The sequence below is a fragment of the Callorhinchus milii genome, unplaced genomic scaffold (genome assembly GCF_018977255.1).
Source record: "Callorhinchus milii isolate IMCB2004 unplaced genomic scaffold, IMCB_Cmil_1.0 Scaffold3, whole genome shotgun sequence".
NCBI classification, from domain to species: domain Eukaryota; kingdom Metazoa; phylum Chordata; class Chondrichthyes; order Chimaeriformes; family Callorhinchidae; genus Callorhinchus; species Callorhinchus milii.
In genome coordinates this window covers 74,525,569-74,549,186 of record NW_024704744.1, presented here as the reverse complement: position 1 = coordinate 74,549,186, position 23,618 = coordinate 74,525,569, and the positions used below count along the sequence as shown (strand labels likewise).

At 44.6% G+C, this 23,618-nt stretch overlaps 2 protein-coding genes across 2 annotated transcripts; both read left to right on the top strand.

Moving 5' to 3' along the window:
- Positions 1-1,023: 1,023 nt before the first annotated feature.
- sec23b (SEC23 homolog B, coat complex II component) lies at positions 1,024-16,997 on the top strand. Its single transcript, XM_007898326.2, has 20 exons — positions 1,024-1,172; positions 2,508-2,743; positions 3,151-3,208; positions 3,984-4,070; positions 4,243-4,479; positions 5,363-5,445; positions 6,161-6,305; positions 7,399-7,557; positions 7,884-7,999; positions 8,594-8,717; positions 8,974-9,054; positions 9,816-9,905; positions 10,595-10,701; positions 11,520-11,673; positions 11,900-11,977; positions 12,761-12,922; positions 13,197-13,283; positions 14,057-14,212; positions 14,727-14,792; positions 16,068-16,997. Exons 2-20 carry the CDS (start codon positions 2,523-2,525, stop codon positions 16,155-16,157), a joined length of 2,301 nt encoding a protein of 766 aa, XP_007896517.1. The 5' UTR covers positions 1,024-1,172; positions 2,508-2,522; the 3' UTR covers positions 16,158-16,997.
- A 1,918-nt stretch (positions 16,998-18,915) lies between these two features.
- LOC103181675 lies at positions 18,916-23,063 on the top strand. The gene is made up of 2 exons (XM_042333321.1): positions 18,916-19,123; positions 21,303-23,063. The coding sequence occupies exons 1-2, from the start codon at positions 18,967-18,969 to the stop codon at positions 21,491-21,493; spliced, it is 348 nt and encodes a 115-aa protein (XP_042189255.1). The 5' UTR covers positions 18,916-18,966; the 3' UTR covers positions 21,494-23,063.
- The last annotated feature ends 555 nt before the right edge of the window (positions 23,064-23,618 follow it).

The following is a 23,618-nucleotide window of genomic DNA, read 5'->3' as shown; positions in this document are numbered from 1 at the left end:
ATCAAGTCTCGTCTCTGTCCTTATCAGTTACTCCTTGAGCTTGCAATGTCGGGAAAGTTCATCTCCTGTTGAGATATCTGAATCTCACCTATAACTGGGGGCATTATGGAAAGGATTGCGCTCCTGCCTGAAGCTATGCTTTCAGCCCTCTGTTGGTTGGGATTGGCGCCATGGACATCCTGGAATCCGGAGCTACCTTGAGCACTTGGTCACTAGGCTCAGGCTGAGCTTCCCTGCCGGAGAGGCGATCCGGTCACCTGAATTGCTCAGTTGATCGTGAGGACATGGTTCCAGGTCTGCGTTGTCCTTCGACAACTTGGGGCCATGAACAGTTTGTGGGGGATTGGGGTCTGTTTGTGGGCACGACCCTTTTACCCAAAGTGGAACCTTTCAGTCTAATTCGGTTATTGGGGGTGAGCAGGTCTGACCTCGCACACCAATAATAATAAAAAAAATTATTTATGGGATTGAATCTACTGACATTTTTAAAAAAATATATATAATTATTTATAAATATAATATTTAGTATAACAGGAATCCCAAACAAACACAATATCTTCTGTGACACTTTTTTCCCCCTTTTCTCCCGATACAATAACATTACCTTAACGCTGTTTACGGTACATTTACGGTAAAAACCCCAAACAATAATAAATTGGTCAATTTCGATCCACGACTGTTTGTGGGACATTGCTGTGCGCAATTGGCTGCCGCGTTCGCCCACAAATATACAGTCAATTCACTTTACAGTGTGTTCTGTGAAGCGCTTTGGGACGTCCTCCCGACGTGAAAAGCGCTATATCAAATGCGAGGATTATTATTATTATGATTATTACATTCCTTCACCGCGCACAAGTTGTGCGCAAGATTGTTGGGGACGCTCCCTTTAACACAGACGGTCCCCGGACTCCATTGGGAGACGGTCCCCGGACTCCATTGGGAGACGGTCCCCGGGGTGAGTGACGTGGCGTTGTGAGCCTCAGTGCAACGTCATTGCTGAGCTGTACTTCCGGCGCGAGAGCCGCTTCCGGCGGAGCCTCAGTGAGTGGATAACGGGCAACTCCGACCGCAGCCGCCAACCCCGACACCGCCCCCGACCTGTCCCCGTCACACCGACCCCGTCTCACCGACCCCGACCCCGGCCTCGGCCTCTTCACACCCCGGGGCCGCAGGTAAGTGCTGTCCGCACAGGGCGCGCGGACTCACTCTCTCACTCTCTCCCTCCCGGGGCTCTGACTGACCGACCGACCGACCTCCCGAGACACGGTCAGTGAGGCCGCCAAACACCGGCCACTTGTGGTCAGTCAGTCAGTCAGTCAGTCAGTCAGTCAGAGGGAGACCCCCACAGCCTCACCTGTTCATATCCTCCATATGGACTGAGGAATCCGCATCGCCAACGGTATTGTCAGAGTATAACGAGAAGTGAATACTCTTGAGACACGAGTCTGCGTTGACGGGTGAGTGTCGGTACACAGAGATATATCTACAGAGAGAGAGAGAGAGAGAGATATGCAAAAAAATAATTATTTGGTCACTCAATCCACCGCTGTTTGTGGGATGTTGCTGTGCGAGATTGGCTGTGGCCTTTCGCCCACCAAATACAGTCACTACTCTTTGCGCTATGTTCTCCGAAGCGCTTTCAGACGTCTCAAAAGACGTGATCAGGTGCCATTACCAAATGCAAGGATTTTTATTAGTGGTATTGTTACTAAGGTGTGGTATTCCGGCTGGGTGTTAGCCTGGTACGGTTGGTAACGTTCTCATCACCTCTGTGGCAAATTTGCCAACGGCTCATGTTGGCGACTTTGAATGCGCCTGCGCTTGCGCTCCAATGCAGCATTGGTGGTGTGTGGCATTGAGGAGTCCTGTAGCACAGTAGTTGGAGTCGTTGCCTCACAAGCGAGAGACCTGGGTACTCATTCCTGTGTGCATTTGGGTGCCATATTTCGCCCACAAGCTATACAGTCAATTCACTTCACAGTATATTCTGTGAAGGACTTTGAGACGTCTCGAAGACATGATAAGGCGCAATCTCAAATGTAAGGATTATTATTATTGTTGTTGGTAGTATCACCATTCAGGTAAGACAGTGAATCGAGGTCCCGTCAGCCTATTCGGGTGAATGTTAAAGATCCAGTGGCACTACTCGAAAAGAGAAGAGGGTTTCTTTCTCCTGTCCTCTGACCAACAATCAACAACAGCCATTCATATTAAAATAGCTCCCGTTGCAGGGGCTAGTTGGACTTCAGCTGAGCAGAAAGGGGAGGTGATCATAGGCTTGGTTAAAGAGGAAAGTCTTCAGGAAAGTCTTTTGTTGTTGTATACTGTAAAGTAGATTGACTGAGTATTTTGGCGGGGAAACATAAAGTACCTGTAGAACTGAATCCATGTTTTTGAAGAGTGGGGAAATAAACTGGAGTACTTGATATGTTAGATTTACAATAAGGTACAGTACATAATGTGACTTCAAGTTGACTAACATCCGTGCTATTTGATATCTTTCACAGAATTATTCTGCTTCAATGGCAACGTACTTGGAATTCATTCAGCAGAATGAAGAGCGAGACGGAGTTCGGTTCAGCTGGAATGTGTGGCCATCTAGCCGGCTCGAAGCTACGCGCATGGTGGTTCCTTTGGCTTGTCTCTTGACTCCTTTGAAAGAACGCCCGGATTTACCACCAATACAGTATGAGCCTGTGCTGTGCAGCAGAGCGACCTGCAGGGCTGTTCTCAATCCACTGTGGTACAATATCTGTATTTTACTTACCTCTTACCTCTAAGCCATAGCCTGAAAGATTTTTAACCTAGATACGGTTTCTAATTCTCTTGTCTTGCTGTCAGTATCATTTTTTAAAAAAAATTAGATTAATTGTTAAATAACTTATTTTTTTCCTCTAGATCTGTAGATTCTTGGGAGTGTTTGTGTTCATTATTTATTGATTAAACTTGAAATAACACCCAAATTCACAGCAAATTACATTGTGTATCAATACAGATAGACTGAAGCTGACTTGGAAGTGTACATGGAGATTTATAAAAATATACAATCAACTTGCCACATATATGTATCAAGCGCTCCCAGGCGCTTCTTCACGTGAAGGATACCATATAAGTATTGAAAGTAAATTGCTGTCTTTCTCTTTTCAACAGTCAAATCGACTACAGAGCAAAACTATGGGCATGTAATTTTTGTTTCCAGAGGAACCAGGTAAGTCTCAACAGCATTAATCTGACATGGAACACTTGTTGTTGTAATATATAATAGTACTCAATAAACTTGGAAGTTACAGAAAGTGGGGGAGGAGTAAATTCTGGATGGTGTTGGTGAGTTATCCTAACAGTTCTGTTTAAATACACTTATTAGTTTAGAACAGGGGCATAAGGAGAACATTCTGCAGAGTATTGTTTACTCCGTTGAAACGTTGGTGGTATTTCTTCAGTTTTGTTCAGTTGCTGAGTGTTCTCCTTGGCAAATTTCAAGGAATTCAACCAAGTAGGAGATTATATTAGGAAATGCTATGAAAAACAATCTGCTATTACCATTTGCATGTCAGATAGAGCAGGATGCCCTGTCTGTAAATGAATTGTGGACAATGGATTGCTTTTTGCCACTGATTAAATGTTTTTGTGGTGTCTGTTATAAGCTTCAAACTAATATTTATTCACTGACAATAATAGCAATGGGTTTATAACTGTTTGAATGTTGCAGTGTATTGCATGCCTTTTTGGAACTAGATTTTGCTTTAAAAATGTATCAGTTTTTAGTTTTTTTTTCAATCCCCATTCTCTAGAATTGCTTGAGTTCAGTTCTGTAAATTGAAACCTTTGCACACTATTTGAGATATCTTTGTATTCCAAATTACAAAGTTAATTGTCCCAAATTGACATGAGGTAGGGTTGAAGTGCTGTGGACATTGTTAATGTGTAGAAAATGCTGTCTGCTGTGTGTTCATTTTTTTTCTATTGGTGTCATTATCCTGCAGTTTCCTCCATCCTACTCGGGCATTTCGGAAGTCAATCAGCCAGCTGAACTCTTGCCACAGTTCTCGACGATTGAGTACATTGTACAGGTAATACTGCATTTACACAATTAGCATTACACTATTATGAATGGTCTGCACAAGCTGAGTACAAGCTGCCTTCTTGAACCAGAATTATGGAAATCTCTTCACGATCTGACCGGCTCTATACGTTGGATAGGTATATCAGTTACGCTAATCCTTTTTAATTATGTTTGACCAGCGAGGAACAGCAACCCCTCTCATCTTCCTGTATGTCGTGGACACCTGTTTGGAGGAAGATGATCTTCAGGCCCTCAAAGAATCTCTGCAGATGTCGCTGAGCCTTCTTCCACCCAATGCATTGGTTGGACTCATTACATTTGGTCGAATGGTCCAGGTCCATGAGCTGAACTGTGAGGGGATTTCCAAAAGTTATGTCTTCAGAGGTACAAAGGATCTGACTGCAAAACAAATCCAGGTATGTATGGCAACATCTTGGAATGTTTCCTTGAAATACTTGACCTTACAATTTTTAGAAGATGAATGGTTATATTTTAAAATTCATTAGAAAATTACTTAGTTGAAACAATTTTTGTTGGAACACTGTTGATCACGTCAACAGGACCTGGCTGGTCCAAGGTCCGAGTTAGAGTCCTAGAAAGTTACAGCACGGAAACAGGCAATTCAGCTGTTGTTGTTTGTCTCAACAGGAACCACCCAATCTAATTCCACTCTGCTGCTCGCTCCCCACCTTCTTTATTCCTTTATCTCATTTACTTTTAAAAGGTTTTATGGACCCTGCTTCAACTACAGTTTGTGGCAAAGGATTCCATATTCCAATATACTCTGTGTGAAGATTTTTTAAAGCTCTCCTTTATATATTTTTTGTGATTATTTTAATTCTGCATTTTGTAGGAGAGGGTGGAATTTAGTATGGTTCAATGGAACATGGTTGCTGAAACATCAATGTCAATCGTGATCTCTTCTAGGGTTAAGTCAGCTCCTTGCACTTCGTGCGCTGTAATGCCTTCCAATGTGTGGTTTAGTACTCTATTCACATTTATTTGATTACAAATGAAACTCATTCCTTTTGGATTGTTCTTAAATTTTGTTTGGCCTGGGTATTGATGGAGAAACTCTACCTTGATAGTTCTTCTGTGGCACTAAGAACAAATTTAACATCATAGTTTTTAATGTTAAGAAAATCATTATTGAACTTGTAATTGTTGTACCAGAGTATCAAAATAGAGGGTGGTCAATGTGAAAACTGTTTTTAATTAATGAAGCTTTTCAGACATTTTGCATGATGGATTAAGACAAGGTTTACTTGTGTTAAATATTTTTGTTTTCACTTTACACAGGATATGTTGGGTCTTACCAAGCCACCCGCACCAGTCCAAGGAAGGCCGCCTCAACCACAAGAACATTCAAGCATATCCAGCAGGTATTCTACAAAGACTGTCACTACATTTCACAGTAAAATCTTGTGCAGCTTTTTTTGAGACCTCTCGATAACGTGATAAAGACACTATATAAAATCCAAAGATTTGTCTTGTGGTTACAGTCAAACTCTCACTGAATGTTTAGAATTTGAAGGGAAGGTACTGTTGGGGTAAAACAGCTGCTCTTCATGTTGGGTGGATTCTTTTCCCCTAGTCGCTAGACTTTAGCCAGAATGTTTCTCTTGCCTGCAGCTTCAAGCCCAAGTTCAAAGCAGGTAAATAGTACCTCCCTGAACAATTGTAATTTTTTAAATTCACAACAAGTTTGGGCCTGATCACTTCCAAACTTTGCATTTTTGAATATTTCACCTGGTGTTTTTATTAAGAAGCTTACATGAAGCGTCAAGGCCTATAGTGCAGGATACCAGTAGGAGCAAAGGTGATTAATTGTGGCTAGGTGATCCCAATTCAGAAGTTGTAGATTTTAGTATCATGGGAAGACTGAGGGAGACGAGGAGTTCTATATTTTCATGTGCTGGGAAATAATGTCTTCAATAGGGAGGAAGTGGCTTGAAGGCTAAACAGATATGAGTTCTCTGAAACTGTCTAAACACACTTCAAAAATAATAACAAGTTCTTGTACTCTGCCCCTCTGGGACATCCTCCCAGCGTGAAAGGTGCTATCCAAATATAATTTGTTGTTGTTGCCCCTGCAAGGTTCCTGCAACCTGTTCATAAGATTGACATGAATCTGACAGACCTGCTGGGAGAGCTCCAGAGGGACCCATGGCCCGTACCTCAGGGAAAAAGACCTTTACGATCCACTGGTGTGGCCCTATCCATTGCTGTTGGTTTGCTGGAGGTAATGAACTATAATAACATGATCAAAGAGCTTTGTACTCTTTTTAAAGCTTAGAAGTAGGTGAGTAAAATGAGGTTCTCCCCTATCCCCTGCTGTGGTTAAATCCTTTTGCTTTGTTTTTTTTCTGAGGACTTTGGGCACTACTGGAAACTTAATGGGGATGTTTCTACCCAGTATCTAAAGGAGGATTAACATATCCTTGAACCTTTATTTTAAGGCATTGTGACTTGTAGTAGTAGACTAGGATTTACCTTGGGATGGAGAGATAACATAAAAAAGTGATTGCAAAGTGTAACAGCACATTCATTATGAAAGGCTTAGAGTATAAGAGTAGGTAAGTCTTGCTGCAACTGTATAGGGCCCTGGTGAGACCACACCTGGAATACTGTGTCCAGTTTTGGTCTCATTTAAGGAAGGATGTATTTGTCTTGGAGGGGGTGCAGCGTAGATTTACTAGGTTAGTACCAGGGATGAAGGGGTTGAGTTACAAGGATAGGCTGACCAATTTATATTCCTAGAATATAGAAGAATTAGAGGGGATCTTACAGAAACCTATACGATCATCAAAGAACATGATAGAGTAGATAGTGGGAGATTGTTTCCCCTGGTTGGAGAAACTAAAACCAGGGGTCACAACCTTAAAATCAGAGGCCAGCCCTTTCATACTGAGTTGAGGAAGAACTTCTTCACTCAAAGGGTGGTGAATGTATGGAACTCATTACCCCAAAGGGCTGTTGACGCTCAGTCCTTGAACATATTCACGACTGAGAAAAATAGATTTCTTATTGCAAAAGGGATTAAGGGATATGGGGATAAGGCAGGGTCAGGTTATTAGCTGGAGTTAGTTTAGAAGATCAGCCATGATTGAATGGCGGGGCAGGCTCGAAGGGCCGAATGGCCTACTCCTGCTCCTACATGTTTTGTTATTCATGTGCAGGAAATCACAGTTTTTACTTCAAATACATTTTGTTGTAAATTAAGCATGTTCTGAAAAGTGTGTCAGCATTGAGTACAATACTGAAGGGTTGCCAAACATTTATGGTTCAGAACATGCACTGGGTTCCCTGGTAATGCTTTTGCTTCCTTCCTTCAGGGGACCTTTCCTAATGCAGGAGCAAGAATAATGTTGTTCACTGGAGGACCTCCGACTCAGGGACCAGGCATGGTAGTGGGGGATGAGCTTAAGACACCGATTCGATCCTGGCATGATATTGAAAAAGACAATGCTCGCTTCTTGAAGAAAGCATCAAAGGTTAGTCTGTTTTCTCCCATTCTTGGATGTTACATGAAATACAATTTGGTGCAGACCTATTTTTTGGGATGCATTGTGAGGTGGCAGGGTATGCTCTTAAGTGAGCTGCAGGTGAAGCGATTGATTCACTTCGATCTGCTAAGTGGGACATGCTGTGTATATTACTCTGAAGAATACACACCGTTCCATTTTGTGCTAAGAGGTTTTGTGAAACAGTAATGATGTCTAAATTTCTTTAGTTGAAGCGCAATAAACAACTGATTGTATGTGTTTGGCTGTCTGTTTGCATGTATGTATTCCTGAACTGTTGTTGTTTTGTTCTTTAGCACTATGAGGCTCTAGCAAGCCGTGCAGCTGTAAATGGTCACTGTCTTGATATTTACGCTTGTGCACTGGACCAGTCTGGTCTTTTGGAAATGAAGTGCTGCTCTAATCTCACTGGGTAAGTAATTATTAATAAAACCAAGTACCTGAGGCATAATAAACCAGAGATAAATGTCTTATCTTAATCTATATTGTACAGTATATTACAAAATCTTTCAAGGAGAATGCAGATAAAAGAAGCTTAATTTCTGGAACAGTTAGTAATCTTACTTTAAAACATCTTCTAGAGGTATTGTCTGCTGTGAGAAACCGAAGACCGCCATGGTTTCTATCTCACTCTTTGGGGGGGAGAGAGAGTAGGGAAGTTGTGATAGTTTACAGCAACAGACTGGAGGTTGAAAACAGCACTAAGGTGTGTGTACATATGACAACCAGTTTTAACAGCACATTCCTTCCATTGGAGCAGTTCAGTTCTCCAAAAGTCTCTTTATCTTGGATCAAGGATAGGAGATCCTAGCATTTATAGTGAGCTATTTTCATAGAGATACTGAAACCTGCCTGCTTGCCTCCTCCCCGTTAAACATCAGCAGTGTGGGTGATATCTGGTATGCTACTAGTTTGTTCTGAACATTTTATGTATATGGCTGAGGAACTAGTTTGCAAATTCTGCAATAAGTTCACAGAATGACCAAGTGTTTGTTTATAAATCTAGAGGTTACATTGTGATGGGTGACTCATTCAACACTTCGCTGTTCAAGCAAACATTCCAGAGGGTCTTCAGTAAAGACCTTCAGGGAGAGTTCAAAATGGCCTTCGGAGCCACTGTGGAGGTGAAGGTAAGCAGTGCTCTTCCTTTAAATCTGAATCTTCCGAAAGTGTATATTGACTACTGGAAACATCTGACCTAGCCTTTTGGGCATCTTAGTAATAGGACTAATTCGCTAGTAAGGGTACACTGTTTCCTTTGTCTTTTGAATCCATTCAACGTTGTGAAGTAGTATGATTTTGTAGTAGGATTAGAGAAAGGAATTACAGTAGGAACTATTCAGCTCATTTTAAATTGTCTTCTAACAATAAAATATTTGTTCTCAGACAACTAGGGAGTTGAAGATTGCTGGAGCAATTGGACCGTGCGTTACAATGAACTCCAAAGGTCCTTCTGTCTCAGAGAACGTAAGTTTGAGATCTCTCTGTTTTAGTAAGTTAGGTGTTTAACTATTCAGTGTACTGTATTTAAAGTTATATTATGCTTTAATAAAATAAAGCGCTGTAAGCACTTTATATTGCATATTAAGGAGGAAGCACATAATCAGTGACATTTAGTTTATCCAATAATTTTTAAATACCTACAGCTTTGAACAGCAGATTCTCCAATAATAGAAAATGGAACTAACAACTCGCATTTATATGCGCCCCTCATCGGGGTAGGTTCCAAGAGAACCAGAGCATTTTGTAGCCTTACTATAACTCTCTAACAAAGTAACTTCATTGTGTAACTTGTCTAGACTCTGTGAAGGCAGGCTAGAATTCTACTTGGGGCTACTTCTATTTTTTTAATAAAAATTTGAGAAGGAAAACCAGCCAAAGATCTCATTACAAATTACCATCATCTGATAACTGCTGGATAGCATATATTTGGATGTCAAGTGAGGACTGTCGTCACTGTCTAGATTTGAATATGAAGAATGGCCAACTAAACATGGTGGCAAAAAGTAGGCAGAAACCTGAACCCGAACAAGAGTCACTGCAACCTGCAGCAGAGGAGGTCAGAGAAGAAACTGAGTCGGTTTCTATATTTTCTAACAAATGCAGATTTATCAATTAGTAGAATTGTTGCAGTATAATATGTTGGTGTTAAAGTATCTGTACTGTGGTGAGTAGAATTATTTGTTTCTTTGTGGAATAATTTGTAGAATTATTTTTGTTCCTTTTAGGAGCTTGGTATAGGAGGTACATGTCAGTGGAAGGTTTGTAACTTGGATGCCTGCACAACTTTGGGGATCTACTTTGAAGTCGTAAATCAGGTAAAGGCTTTGCTTGGTTCTCCCTGCATTTCACATGTGAAGTTTACATAGTTATGTTTGAACAACAGCCTCCAGGTACAAGTCCCTGATGGCTTGGTAGATAAAGCCACTTCCTAGTGCAACAAAAGTCCCGCAGAGACCAGAAACTTACACATTCAAATACTGATCTGTGCTTAGTTGCTGAGTTAGTCGATCTCAGCTGAACAGACATTGAAGCTGTACAATTAGACTACATTTCTCTGGGTTCAAGAGAAGGAAATAATCCCTGGTTCTAACCCTTATCTCAACCCTTACTGAAAGGTACACCTGTGTGGACGTTTGGTAAGGATGGGTTTGGCTTGGCTGTGAGGCCATCCCAGGCCAAATAGGCTACAAATCTCCACATTGAGGCTCACGTAAAAAATAACGACTCGGGTGAGGTGCCAAAGGACTCTCAACAGCTGTGATCTGTAGGGGGAGAAATGTTCAGTAAAAGGGCAAGGGGCAGGGTGAAATTAATAAATCCATCCAGTTTCCTCCCCATCGGGTTTCAGTGAGTAGTTGAGCCATGCAGACTGCAAAGGTCTCTGAAGAACCAAACTCGGGAAGGATAATAAGATTGGAAAGAATAAATAATCCACGCATTTGACATAGCACCTTATCACGTATTCGAGATGTCTCAAAGCGCTTTGAAAACCTTTTTTTTGCAGCATAATGCACCAATCCCTCAGGGTGGTCGTGGTGCTGTCCAGTTTGTTACCCAGTACCAGCATTCCAGCACACAGCGACGCATCCGTGTTACTACAGTGGCCAGGAAGTAAGTGAAGAATGCAGATCCTCTAATAATTAATGTATCATGCAGCTTCCTTTACAGCATTTTTGGTATGTCTCCAACCATTATAAATGAAGTCATCTTATCTGTGACCACTCCCCACTCTGCCTTATAGTAAGTGGGTGAATTGTAGGATGAGAGTAATTTTACAAACTTTTCATCTCTAGTCACTTGCGACCATAGATAATTGCACATTTCCAGCAGCGCAGGAACCATTGTGCTTCCACATACTCACATCACCCATCCAGATCTTCTGAAATCTTATTCTTAAATTAATCCTGATTTATGGGAGGAGTAAATCCCTATTTCCCTCCCCCCTTAATTTTTTCTTCTTCAATGAAACCTGCAAATACAAAGAGTATACTTTACAACAATTACATGTGAAACACTTTGAGAAGTTTCAGTGTTATAATAATAATGTACAATATATCAAGTGCTAGCATTGCACACCAGATTGAGATTTGTAAGCCTTTCTTATTAATGTAGAGCCCAAAATCTTGGAATCATTTTTGCTGTTCATTTTTCTGAATTTTTCCAGTGAAATGATGTCCAAAATTACATTCAGAATTCTGAGACAGCCTTACAAGTGAATTTATATACACCCGTTTGTAGTGCATTTTTCAACATAAAATCAAAAACGTTCAGTTTTTTTTATGAACTACAGTGACTCCCAAGTGAAGACTGAATTTAAGAATTTGTCAAAATTCTGCATGATCTAAAATTTCAGGCAGAACCACATCGGTCTTTTGCCTGCTCACTGTCAGTAATGGTGTGAAGAATGTGCCCTATGTTTTAATCCTCAGCTGGGCCGATGCACAAAGCCAGCTCCAGCACATAGAAGCCTCGTTTGATCAGGAAGCATCTGCTGTGCTGATGGCGAGACTGGGAGTGTTCCGGGCAGAGTCTGAAGAAGGCCCCGATGTACTTCGTTGGTTGGACAGACAGCTAATCCGCCTGGTAAGGACATTGAGTTCTGTTACTTGACCAAGAAGCCAATTACGTTTTAGACTCAATTAAAAGGACTTGAGGTTATTAGGTGGTGATAGATGAGTTGAGATCGTTGGGAACAGTTGCATAGGTCGGCGAGATGGACTAATTGTTTATATCTGCCTGAAGATGTTACTATATTACAACATGAAACAAACCCAACTAATTTTATCTCTTTTCCCTCCAATCCACCCAGTGTCAGAAGTTTGGACAGTTCCACAAGGATGATCCAAATTCCTTCAGGCTGTCAGAAGCATTTTCTCTTTACCCACAGGTAAAATAAATCAGAAACATAATATTGAAATTGTGCAGAATGAATGAGGATTCTTTGGGATTGACTTCTTATAGAATCTTAACTTGTGTTTTGGTTTCAGTTCATTATGATTCCACAAGTGTATGTACCTCCGCTACCTCACCTAAGTAGCCATAAATAACGTGTGATTGACCTTTCACATTGGGTTTTGAAGGTTAATTTGATCTTAGGGGCATTACAGTTGATTGATCCTTGTCCAACATCCACACACTTGCAATGTCAGCAAGGATTGTTGGATTGTGAATTGGATCGGGTACCCCGACTGTTTTTTCCCTTTTCATAACCCAGACCAACTGAGAAAGTTAACTTAGGGATCGCACCTGGAATCATCTGAGTTTGCATGACTCCACTACTTGTGAATATAACCATTCTAAACCAGAATCTTGTTGAAAAACGACATCATGCTGAGAGGAGAGATTCCCATTGAATCCAGTCTTAATGCAGCTTAGAGACCAGGCAGATCAACTTTCTTGATTGCAATAGATGGGATAAAGTGAATAATCCAGCCCTAACTCCAGCTAGCCACCATTAAATTGAGCTGGGAAAGAAATTTTCTCATGGCTGAGTCCGTCACTAGAACAAATGAGCATTTTTCTTGTGTGTAATCTTAACATGAAATGTCTATGTATTTTTTGCTTTGAATTAATCTTTCTCCTTTTCCCTCCTCCCATCTTGGTTGCTAAGACTGTTCTCCTGATGTGAAAGGTGCTATAAAAATGTAAATTTGTATTGTATTGTTTTCAGTTTATGTTCCACCTGAGGAGATCACCCTTCCTTCAAGTTTTTAACAATAGTCCAGATGAATCTTCGTATTATCGACATCATTTCATGCGACAAGATCTGACGCAGTCTCTTATCATGGTCCAACCCATCCTGTACTCTTACTCATTCTATGGTCCACCTGAGGTAAAATTTGGTACATGAAAGCGCATTAGAAGTTGACCATTTTATTCTATGAGTAAAAGATTCCGTAACTAAGTTCTATAGATCTTCTTCATAAACCTTGATGTTTGAACCTTTTGAGCAGCAATTAAGATAAATATAAAGCCCTTTTCATAGTCTATAAGTAAACTTGAATAAATTCCTCTGGATTAGTAACCATAATTATGCATCTCATGTCTAAGTTTTGAATTTATTACCTGCTGTCACTTTTCTTAATACATTTCTGGTCATCTTGCAGCCAGTGCTTCTAGACAGTAGCAGCATCCTACCAGATCGAATACTCCTCATGGACACTTTCTTCCAGATTGTTATCTATCATGGAGAGGTTTGTGCTTAGTGGATCAGTTGTAGATAAGTGCATTAATGTGTATTGGAATTTTAAAAAAATATATATGATGCTGAGTGTTTTCTAGTAGTCAAACAGCACAATGTGACTTAATTGATACAGGATGAATTACTAATCCTTATATCAGTGTTGTACAATTTTCTTTGCAATGAAGTGACCTAAACATGCATGTACACAAGCCTGAGAGTTAAGTGATGGATCTCTTTATATATGGTAGAGATTATGCATTGCCTTGATCTTGAGAATTCTATAATTAAATGCTGGACTTGCGCAAGGTGACTTTTTGGGGGGTGCGGCATGGCGTGGGTTGTGTGTGGCAGCCTGGCTTATTTTGTAGCGTATTCACCCCTTAGGCTGAAGGTTGTGGTTCAAGGACCACGTTGTAACTTGAACTCACATAATTCTAAGATGACACTGCAATACGCTGGGGAGGTATTGCTTTGTCTGAAGTTCCTTCCTTCAGATGAGGCGTTGAACTGAGGCTCCGTCTATCTGTTTAGGGTGATGTTAAAAATCCCATGGCAATACTTGAAGAAAAGAGAGTTCCATCCCTCTGCTCTGGCCAACAATCCCCCAAATAAAATTAGTCATTTACTTTATGGCTGTTACTTGGACATTGCTTTGTGTCATTGGGCTGCTGAGTTTGCCTGCAAATACACTGTCACTCCACACTAAATCCTGTGAAGAAATTAACTGACTTTACCAGTGAAGAAATAGATGTGGTTTTTGAATAAGGCTATTTCCTTCTGCAGACCATAGCCCAGTGGCGGAAGGCTGGATATCAGGAAATGGCGGAGTACGAGAATTTCAAACAGCTCCTGCAAGCTCCTCTGGATGATGCGCAGGAAATCCTTCAGACCCGCTTCCCAATGCCACGCTATGTTGATACAGAACATGGTGGCAGTCAGGTACTTGAATGTTAATTCCAATGATTCCAGCTATTGAACTAATTTCTAGAGAAGTTGTATAAAACACTGTGTGTTTGCCTGATGAAAAGAGAGATCTTACTATATTTGTTCTGATGGGATCAAGTGTTTGAGTGCATTCACACTAGATTTACATAAACTCCTTCAGTTCTGTAGCCTATTATGAAATGTTTTTTGAAGAAAGGATAGAATTTACACTTCCTTATCGCATCAAAACTTTTGAAGCATTTTACGTTAACTTCACATGGTCTTAACTACTAGAAATGCCTATCATCAATCATCTCGCCTCTATGACCCTGTTGGCAATTTTAGGAATCACATTGGCAGCGTGGGAGCATAGAAAGGGGAGGATTGATGTTTTGTAATTTTGTTGTTATTGTTGAGAATCGAAATGTAGAATGTACAGGATTGGTTAAAAGATAATTGCAGTCCATTTGCCAGCTCCAAGGACAAAAACTGTTTTGAAGTTGCTCTGAATGTTTTCTCTTTGTTTTAGGCCCGATTCCTTCTATCAAAAGTGAATCCATCCCAGACTCACAACAACCTCTATGCATTTGGACAGGTTTGTACCTTTTGCAAGTGTTACTAACTAACAGTTTTTTTTACAAGACACTTTTTTAAAAGACACACTGCAATTTCCAATGTAATCATCTGTTTATATACTAATAAAGACGAAATGTCTGTCTGTGTGCCTTGTGTGCCCGTCAAGAACGTAATAACCGTTTGACGTAGAGACATGATTTATACCTCATCGGAATGGTCCTGCATTGGGGAGCGTCATGGGCATATTTTTTTGGTGGCATCTACTATCATTGATGAGCTATATTAAAAGAAATTCTGAATGCTTTAAGCCCCCAAAAAGGTATTCATGGTACTCTGCAACCAAGTAGCGACAGAGGTTATACATCCTTCTAGGGAAATACATCTTCTATACTAATAAAGACAAAATGTCTGTCTGTGCCATGAGTCCTCCCAAACAGAAGTCCTCCCACTGAGTTTTCCCAACAGGAGTCCTCCCACTGAGTTTTCCCAACAGGAATCCTCCCACTGAGTTTTCCCAACGCGAGTCCTCCCACTGAGTTTTCCCAACAGGAATCCTCCCACTGAGTTTTCCCAACAGGAATCCTCCCACTGAGTTTTCCCAACAGGAATCCTCCCACTGAGTTTTCCCAACAGGAATCCTCCCACTGAGTTTTCCCAACAGGAATCCTCCCACTGAGTTTTCCCAACAGGAATCCTCCCACTGAGTTTTCCCAACAGGAATCCTCCCACAGTCCTCCAAAAAGGATATGGGAGCAAGGGATGCTAGTGAGTTCAGTAACACATTTTCTTAATTTTAAGGGGTAAAGATGCCTAAGAAGCGAAGATCAAGCCTTTCAAGGACAAATAAAAATCCTAGCCGAAAGAGAGAAGGCCGATTAAATTAAATAGGTTGCAAGCGTAACTGCAACGGGTACAGTTAGTAAATAATAAGAGAGGGAGAATTTTTCTTGCCTGTTTTCCTTTTTTTTAAAATAAAGTATTGTCCGCAAAACAAAATGATTGTGATTTGGGAAGATCATCTTTGTAAAATATATTTTTGGGTGCCTTATTAATCAGTCTAATCAAGGCATGAATCTACACTGTTGTGTAAAAGTGCTTGGATGGTGTCCAGGATGAGAGAACAACTCTTGTGTTGTATTTCCAGTACTCACAAATATACAGTCAATTCACTTTACAGTGTGTTCTGTGAAGCGCTTTGGGATGTCCTCCCGACGTGAAAAGCGCTATATCAAATGCAAGGATTATTATTATTATTACTCCTGCTGACTCGGTGCTTTTTTTTCTTAAATAACAGGAATCCGGAGCGCCCATCTTGACAGATGACGTCAGTCTTCAAGTCTTTATGGACCATCTGAAAAAGCTGGCTGTGTCTAGTGCATCATAAGTGCAGGTATCTGAGACACGTGGGCACAGGCGGATAGAAGTGTGCAGCAGAGAACATGGGAAATAGTTACGCAGTCACTTCATGTTGCAAAAGAGCCTTCTAATGAATGTTGTCACCTGCTTCTGTTTAGTTTTCTTAGCATTTGATTTCTGTTTAACTCGTTCACCACGTATGGCATTCCTCGGGACAGAAAATTGTTCCTCTCCGTTATGAAAAGGGCCCTTGGTTTGATTATCCCAACCCCCTGGACAAAGAAACATTAGGTTTCTTTTAATTTATCATTCCTTCGAATGTCTTTGTGTAGATAACCAAGAATAAATCTGCTAAACACGCTCTTGTGTTAACTCTGTAAAATGTAATACAATATTTTTTTAGAGAATTTTCTTCAAGCTGTTGGAAGTAAAATGTTACTTGTTAAGTCACCTGTTTTTGAAGGTAACTAAACTTTTAAAACATAGCAAAGGATATTAAGTTGAAGACCGAGGACTGAAAAAAGGTTGGATGTAACTTCTCCAGTATTTTGGAGCGAGAATTTCCTGATGTGAAAGTTATATAACTGTAAACATGCAGCTAAAGCTATCCGATCCTTCGAGTTGGTAATTGTGAGCTTGTTTAGGTTGTTTCTCTTCATTTGTTGCACTTCTAGCTGTTTATATGCAGGCTTCAATTTTTATTAATTCTCTCAATACCTAAAATAGTTTGAGCCTCTCTTCCTTAAGCTCTGAACTCCAGATCTCCATGTAAAGTAAGTTAGTGTCACAGCCTGCTGTATAAGACCAAGATCAGTCAATATTTTGCTGTAATAAATTTGTGATTGAAAAGCTCATGCAAATAACACACTCGTAATGTTTGTGCTGTTCTTTAATTAATCTACTTTGAAGAGCTGGGGAGATGTGCGAAACACAAAGACAGCATGATGACTGTTGGCAGTGTCGTGGGTGTATAAAGCCTAAATCCATCCAGCGATGAAATATTTCTGTCCTGTTAAACAAGCTCAGGGAATGCACATTTTTCATCCTTGCACTCTGTGTACTCCAAAGCTACACTAACTTGTGGACTAACACTATCATGAAGAGTACCAGAAAAGCAATCAGGATGGGGTACCTTGAGGAGTGTGTGCACACACAATCATACGTGATGCTGAACTGGGAGCAGTAAAGTAGGCTTTACTGCGGTGAGCAGTGTACACACACAGTGGGGGACGGCACACACTGAATGGGGGAAGAGTGAGAAAGAAAGAGTGCATATACAGAAGGTGCTGTATGGGGCAGAGAGTGTACACACACACACAGCACTGTGTTGGGGGAAATTGAATGAGTGTGGCACACTGGTTGTTGTTCTGGGGACAGAGTACACACCCGGGACACTATTGGGGACGGAGAGAGACAGAGGGAACACTGGTTGCTGTAGTGGGGGCAGAGAGAGACAGAGGGCACACTGGTTGCTGCAGTGGGGGCAGAGGGAAAGGCAGAGGGCACACTGGTTGGTGCAGTGGGGGCAGAGAGAGAGACAGAGGGCACACTGGTTGGTGCAGGTGGGGCAGAGAGAGAGACAGAGTGCACATTGGTTGCTGTAGTGGGGGCAGAGAGAGAGACAGAGGGCACACTGGTTGGTGCAGTGGGGGCAGAGAGAGACAGAGTGCACACTGGTTGGTGCAGTGGGGGCAGAGAGAGAGACAGAGTGCACACTGGTTGGTGCAGTGGGGGCAGAGAGAGAGACAGAGTGCACACTGGTTGGTGCAGTGGGGGCAGAGAGAGAGACAGAGGGCACACTGGTTGCTGTAGTGGGGGCAGAGAGAGAGACAGAGGGCACACTGGTTGGTGCAGTGGGGGCAGAGAGAGAGACAGAGGGCACACTGGTTGGTGCAGTGGGGGCAGAGAGAGAGACAGAGGGCACACTGGTTGGTGCAGTGGGGCCAGAGAGAGACAGAGGGCACACTGGTTGGTGCAGTGGGGGCAGAGAGAGAGACAGAGGGCACACTGGTTGCTGTAGTGGGGGCAGAGAGAGAGACAGAGGGCACACTGGTTGGTGCAGTGGGGGCAGAGAGAGAGACAGAGGGCACACTGGTTGGTGCAGTGGGGGCAGAGAGAGACAGAGTGCACACTGGTTGGTGCAGTGGGGGCAGAGAGAGAGACAGAGGGCACACTGGTTGGTGCAGTGGGGGCAGAGAGAGAGACAGAGTGCACACTGGTTGGTGCAGTGGGGGCAGAGAGAGACAGAGTGCACACTGGTTGGTGCAGTGGGGGCAGAGAGAGAGACCCAGGGCACACTGGTTGGTGCAGTGGGGGCAGAGAGAGAGACAGAGGGCACACTGGTTGGTGCAGTGGGGGCAGAGAGAGAGACAGAGGGCACACTGGTTGCTGTCGTGGGGGCAGAGAGAGAGACAGAGGGCACACTGGTTGGTGCAGTGGGGGCAGAGAGAGACAGAGTGCACACTGGTTGGTGCAGTGGGGCAGAGAGAGAGACAGAGTGCACACTGGTTGGTGCAGTGGGGGCAGAGAGAGAGACAGAGGGCACACTGGTTGGTGCAGGTGGGGCAGAGAGAGAGACAGAGTGCACACTGGTTGCTGTAGTGGGGGCAGAGAGAGACAGAGGGCACACTGGTTGGTGCAGTGGGGGCAGAGAGAGAGACAGAGGGCACACTGGTTGGTGCAGTGGGGGCAGAGGATGCACTTTCACTCGCACGCACACAGAGGGCGCTGTGGCGGGAGCCGCGGGCTGGTGTCAGACAGGTGTGCGCTGTGGCTGAGCTGTGGCCTCGGGCGGGCAGTGCGGGGGAGGAGGGGGAGGGGGGGGAGAGCCGCCGGGGATGGGGGTCCGGGACATCGCGCGCTGGAACGTGCGGGTGTCGCTGCTGTACGCGGTGGGGGTCTGGACCATGTTGGGCTCGTATGGCTTCTTCGAAATGAAGAGGAGGCGAGAGAAGCGGTCAACGAGCACAGCCCCTCCCAGTGCCCCCCCACCAGGTCAGTGCCCCCCATCACCAGGTCAGTGCCCCCCTCACCAGGTCAGTGCCCCCCCCACCAGGTCAGTGCCCCCCCCCACCAGGTCAGTGCCCCCCCACCAGGTCAGTGCCCCCCTCACCAGGTCAGTGCCCCCCTCACCTCACCAGGTCAGTGCCCCCCCACCAGGTCAGTGCCCCCCTCACCTCACCAGGTCAGTGCCCCCCTCACCTCACCAGGTCAGTGCCCCCCTCACCAGGTCAGTGCCCCCCCCACCAGGTCAGTGCCCCCTCACCAGGTCAGTGCCCCCCTCACCAGGTCAGTGCCCCCCACCAGGTCAGTGCCCCCCCCCCCCCCCACCAGGTCAGTGCCCCCCCCTCACCAGGTCAGTGCCCCCCCCCCCCCCACCAGGTCAGTGCCCCCCCACCAGGTCAGTGCCCCCCCACCAGGTCAGTGCCCCCCCCCAGGTCAGTGCCCCCCCCACCAGGTCAGTGCCCCTCACCAGGTCAGTGCCCTCTCCCTCACCAGGTCAGTGCCCCCCCCCCCCTCACCAGGTCAGTGCCCCCCCCCCCCACCAGGTCAGTGCCCCCCCCACCAGGTCAGTGCACCCCCCACCAGGTCAGTGCCCCCTCACCAGGTCAGTGCCCCCTCACCAGGTCAGTGCCCCCCACCAGGTCAGTGCCCCCTCACCAGGTCAGTGCCCCCTCACCAGGTCAGTGCCCCCTCCCCTCACCAGGTCAGTGCCCCCCCCCTCACCAGGTCAGTGCCCCCCCCCTCACCAGGTCAGTGCCCCCCCCCTCACCAGGTCAGTGCCCCCCCCCCCTCACCAGGTCAGTGCCCCCCCCCCCCTCACCAGGTCAGTGCCCCCCCCTCACCAGGTCAGTGCCCCCCCTCACCAGGTCAGTGCCCCCCCCTCACCAGGTCAGTGCCCCCCCCCTCACCAGGTCAGTGCCCCCCCCTCACCAGGTCAGTGCCCCTCACCAGGTCAGTGCCCCTCACCAGGTCAGTGCCCCCCCCCTCACCAGGTCAGTGCCCCCCCTCACCAGGTCAGTGCCCCCCCACCAGGTCAGCCCCCCCCCACCAGGTCAGTGCCCCCCTCACCAGGTCAGTGCCCCCCCACCAGGTCAGTGCCCCCCCACCAGGTCAGTGCCCCCCCCCACCCAGGTCAGTGCCCCCCCCCACCAGGTCAGTGCCCCCCCCCACCAGGTCAGTGCCCCCCCACCAGGTCAGTGCCCCCCACCAGGTCAGTGCCCCCCTCACCAGGTCAGTGCCCCCCCACCAGGTCAGTGCCCCCCCACCAGGTCAGTGCCCCCCCCACCAGGTCAGTGCCCCCCCACCAGGTCAGTGCCCCCCCACCAGGTCAGTGCCCCCCTCCACCAGGTCAGTGCCCCCCTCACCAGGTCAGTGCCCCCCTCACCAGGTCAGTGCCCCCCTCACCAGGTCAGTGCCCCCCCCACCAGGTCAGTGCCCCCTCACCAGGTCAGTGCCCCCTCACCAGGTCAGTGCCCCCCCCCCCCCTCACCAGGTCAGTGCCCCCCCCCCCTCACCAGGTCAGTGCCCCCCCCCCCCTCACCAGGTCAGTGCCCCCCCCCTCACCAGGTCAGTGCCCCCCCCCTCACCAGGTCAGTGCCCCCCCCCTCACCAGGTCAGTGCCCCCCCCCTCACCAGATCAGTGCCCTCACCAGATCAGTGCCGCCCCCCACACCAGATCAGTGCCGCCCCCACACCAGGTCAGTGCCCCCCCCCTCACCAGGTCAGTGCCCCCCCCCCCCCTCACCAGGTCAACGTACGCACACCTCACTGGGCAGTCCCCCACTGAGTGCAGGGAACACTTCACAAGGTGGGATCTGGAAATGCATGATGTCTCACTGAGCACAGTCCAACAATTGGTGCAGGTTATGTATCTAAAACATTGCAATTACACAGTCAGAACTATATCTCAGAGAGCAATCACAGCGCGGGGTGGAACTTACACACTGCGATTCATCACCTATTGCTGGGGTAAACCTCTAGCAGGGCATGAGCCAGTATTTCCGGACACCATACTTTTATTAAAATGGAGCTGGGCTGGGCTGGATGAATAAGACGTTCATATTCTGCAGCTTGGGAGTTTCTGCCTCACAAGGCAATGGTGATACTTTGGCCTTTCCAACCTCACAGAATGAAGTGTGGGTACAGTTTTTTTTTCCATTCTGTTCTGTAGAACCTACCTGCACGGAGGAATTGCGAGAAGAACTCCAAACCAACACAGTGCCTGAAGAAGATCCAGTGAAAACAACTATTGCAACAGCTATTACTTTAAAGGAAAATTATGAACCTTTATCATCCAGAATCTACAGATACATTTTGGGTTATTCTGACAAGCCTGGAGAAGAAAATAATTCAGAAAAATAACCTTATCCTACTGTTGAAGACTGTAATGTCGAAGCCTTCCTTTTACACTTGGAGAATTTGCTTTACAATCTCCTTGCGATTTGTAAAACTGTCTTGCAACAGCACAGCTTGGGCTGTTCAGAAGAGAGCAGAATCTATAGTCAAGTGAGCCCTTACGTTAGTTGATCAATTCTCCCCCACGGACTTGCTGGGTAGCTCATTATTGTCTTTTAAAGGATGGAAAATTAGTAAATGGCATCAAAAAGGTTGTGCTTTCAGATTCTGAAGTGCCACATTATCATCATCGTGGAACAAAACTAAAATAGTCAGGAATCACAGAAAGAGGCCATTTGGCCCATCGAGTCTTCACCGGCTCTCAGATCAAAATGTTCATTTACTATCTATGACAATATATATCTATGACAGTTGTAGAACAAGGTACAGAATGACTGAGACTTTTGCCACTAATGAAGTGCATTCTACTTTTCGCACTCACATGCCTCATGCAAGAGCCTTCAAAACTATCTTTAACTGAAGGACATCGCAGTCAGCTGTCCTGTGTTTAAATGCCAATGATATTCCTGTCCTTTGAGCTGGGACAATAGAAACATGCGGAAATATTTGCCAAAAATTGCGGGGCATTTGCCAAAATTGCGGATGAATTTGATGGATCTTGTGGGAAATGCGGGGGGTTAATTGAGAGATGCAATTTTTTGAAACAATGCAGATTAAAACTATAGGCATATATTTCCTGAACATGTAGTTATGTTTAAAATACTAAAAATGTTAATGTAAATAGTACAGCACTTACCACTAATTGGTTTCAGGAGCTCAGTTTAGGCCGCGGGCACCGGGCGAGGCCAATTTGCCGCTTCTGCCCCTTACACCATCCCAATATTCCCTGCACCGCGCATGCGGGACTGGAGCCGCTTCACCCACGGACGGTAGCAGCGTTGAGCAAACAGCGCAAGAGGCCCAGGGCCTAGCTCACTGTGTGTACAGGTTTGCAGCGGAGGGTGTGTTTGTTGCAGAGGAGGGTGTTTATAACAGGTTCCGTGGAAATCGTGCATTTATCTATTGGGCCAGCCTACAGCATCCATACATGCCTTATCTGCAAACATAAGGGCAGAGGGAGTTTCTCCCAGTGTCCAGGCCAACAATTCCCCGGATAAAATACGGACGTTGCAGTGTGCAAATTGGCTGCTGTGTTTTCTTTACAAAAATGCACAGTTGCTCTACAGTAAGTCCTGTGAAGCATCTGATGTGACAGATGAAATATCAAATCAGGGCTTATTATTAATAATAATAAAAAATTAACCCATTTTCCCTCTAAATATACTTATTCATTTTCCTCAGATTATGGTCTAATGTTCTCTTCACAATTCTCTGGCTGTGATTAGTGTCACCATCTTAAGTTTTTTAATATGCCATAAACTGGCATGAATCTAAGAAGCAGCATTTTAACTTGTTAATATTGCTACAACAAAATTTTCATGTAAAGTATCCCTTGTGCATAAAAATAGGGGAAAATCATGTTTCTATTGAGTTTTTTAAATAAAATTGTGATCAAATTAATATGCATCATGAGCTGTCGAAAACAATAAAAGTTTTAAAGGTCATTAAATAAACTACTGTACATGGAATTATTATATTTTTGTGTAGCTGTTTTGTTTGTCTTTCACGAAGGAAAAAGTCTTGCAAATTGTCACCACACTTCACAGTTAAATCCTGTAAAGTGCTGTGAAACATCTTGACGATGTGATAAGATGCTATATCAAATCACTTTTTAAGAAAATATTAAAATATTCAGTTCACTCTGCCTGATCTCTCCCATTCAATGTCTGTGGCTTCAATTCAAATTTGGAGGCAATGTTCTTTTTTTTAGGATTTGCCTCGCAAAATTGGAGAATCTGATACTTCTCCTGATAGGTCCCTGTCACTAATTTGTATTTAGTTGGCCGAACTGCCTTGCCTGATGGCTGGTCAAAACCTTGTCTTCCATTCTTGTTCACTGTTTTGTACTGTACATGTGGTCTTTTGGCATTGGAGCCAATAAGTGCGTGTGATGAGTTGGGATTTAGGTTCCTGCAATTGTGTCACATGGAGCACTGGGTATGTTACTTCAAGGCTGGTAAATTCACATGCG